This window comes from Octodon degus, unplaced genomic scaffold, assembly GCF_000260255.1.
Source record: "Octodon degus isolate 3935 unplaced genomic scaffold, OctDeg1.0 scaffold00019, whole genome shotgun sequence".
Taxonomy (NCBI): Eukaryota; Metazoa; Chordata; class Mammalia; order Rodentia; family Octodontidae; genus Octodon; species Octodon degus.
This window is the reverse complement of record NW_004524595.1, coordinates 8,273,141-8,274,965: the sequence shown is the minus strand read 5'-3', so window position 1 is coordinate 8,274,965 and position 1,825 is coordinate 8,273,141. Positions and strand designations below refer to the sequence as shown.

At 37.9% G+C, this 1,825-nt stretch overlaps 1 protein-coding gene across 1 annotated transcript in view; it reads right to left on the bottom strand.

The window, feature by feature from the left end:
• Itsn2 (intersectin 2) overlaps window positions 1–1,825 on the bottom strand; it is a 167,042-nt gene that overhangs the window by 87,263 nt on the left and 77,954 nt on the right. Inside the window, exon 12 of the mRNA XM_012513845.2 lies at window positions 1,147–1,409. Coding sequence (XP_012369299.2) covers window positions 1,147–1,409 — 263 coding nt within the window. The remainder of the gene's footprint in view (window positions 1–1,146; window positions 1,410–1,825) is intronic.

Below are 1,825 nucleotides of genomic sequence, written 5' to 3'. Positions count from 1 at the left end.
TATTATAGACTGCTAGACAGTGTTAGATTGTTTAGTTGAATTCAAACACCTATAGTATTTAGATGCCAATAGAATATTCACCTCTGACAGGACCAAAAAAAAATTAAAATTAAAAAAAAAGATACAAAGGAAAGATCATTTTGTATTTATATATACAAAATAGGATAAATTTAAAGCTACTTTCTCTTAATTCAATGAGAAGAAAGAGGTGTACTAACAGTGTTTGAACAGGATATCCTGTCTGCTTCTTGTACTATGGATAACCACTAAGAAGATAACAATGTACAGTGTGTTGATTATCAAAACTGTCCTATTAATCAGCTGTGAAACTGTCTCATTCATATTTATTTCTCAATAAAAATAAATTTAAAAAAAATGAAATTAGGAATTATTCAAAAACTAAAGGGATGACAATGTTTAGCACTCAGTGGACCCTGGTGCTAAAAGGTAGGTGGGCAAATTTAAGTTTTATCAATGGGTCTGAAGACTTCCAAAAATGTGGCTTTCTTTACTTGTTACTTTTTGGTTGCTTCACAGGACCACCCTTTTGTTACATTTTCTTTTAGTAGGCAAAGGGATGATTTCATAAATATGAATGTTAAGAGTAAGTCACACCTTTCTTCTGGTACCAGGGGAGAAAAACACTTTTTCAGGGCACTATAATTCAACTGTGGTTCACCCCGGACCCATGTCAGCCCCTTTTAGAACCCCACTGAACACTGTGTCCAGTGCTTGCATAAGTCTGCCCTCTTGGTTCCTCTCTAGCTAGACCTTCGGCTTTCCACACTTATCTTTTTGCCCTTCCAATTCCTTAGACTCCTAATCTGAATCTGGAGCTTTCTCAGCCTGGCTCTTCACTGGCCAACTAATCCTCACACCTCAATCAACTCAGTTGTGCACTGAGTCCTTTGACTGAGGTATCACCTACACGCAGAGATGCCCTCTACTACCTCCCAGCTCTGAAAAGCTCTTACATGCAGGACCCTCCCTTCCTCCTCAAGGGAAGGCAGATTCAGCTTCCTAAGTAAGAATGAAATGATGCCAAAGGAAAGGTACAACACAAATTTAAAAATAAGTATGTTTTAATTAAGTTAATATGTAGGAATTTATTAAATGAATGATGTTTTTAGGAAATAAGATAATAACCTCTCGTCTTTCTATTTCTTTTCTTCTTTCTTCCTCCCGTTGTCTCTCCAATTCCCTCTGTTTCTCCAAGCGCTTTTCTAATTCAAGCTGTTTCTTCCATTCTTGTTCTTGTAATTCTCTCTGCTTCCGTTCCCACTCCTCCTTTTCTTTCTGGGCTTTCCGTTCTGCCTCCCGCTGTTGCTGCTCCATCAGGGCCTGGCGCCGCTTCTCCAGTTCCACATTCCCTCGCTCATAGTTGGCTTTCCGCTTGTCCTCAAAAGTAACTGAGTAAGGTACTCTATAAGCATTCTCATATAGTAAAAGGCTCCAAAACCTGTAATCTACATAGCACAGGCCTTGTGATCATCTGTGTGTTCTCTCTCTGGCTATTTCCTCTAAGGATAATTTTAACTCGAATGTAAATAGGAAGATACTTACTTTCTTCTAATTTAAGGGAAACAAATTTCTATGTTTGAATCCACCCAAGAGAGAAGTAATTTTATAATTCTTGCCAATGAAAATACTATTTATAGTATGCTTTCTCAAGCATTTCCTTTTTGGGCTAGAGCTACAGCTCAGTGGCACAAATGCCTGCCTGGCAAGCACAAAGTCCTCAGTTCAATTCCCAGTACCAAAAAAAAGAAAAGTTTTCTTCAAGGACAACCTAAATTGTACAGCTATATATTTGTTTTACCAGAGC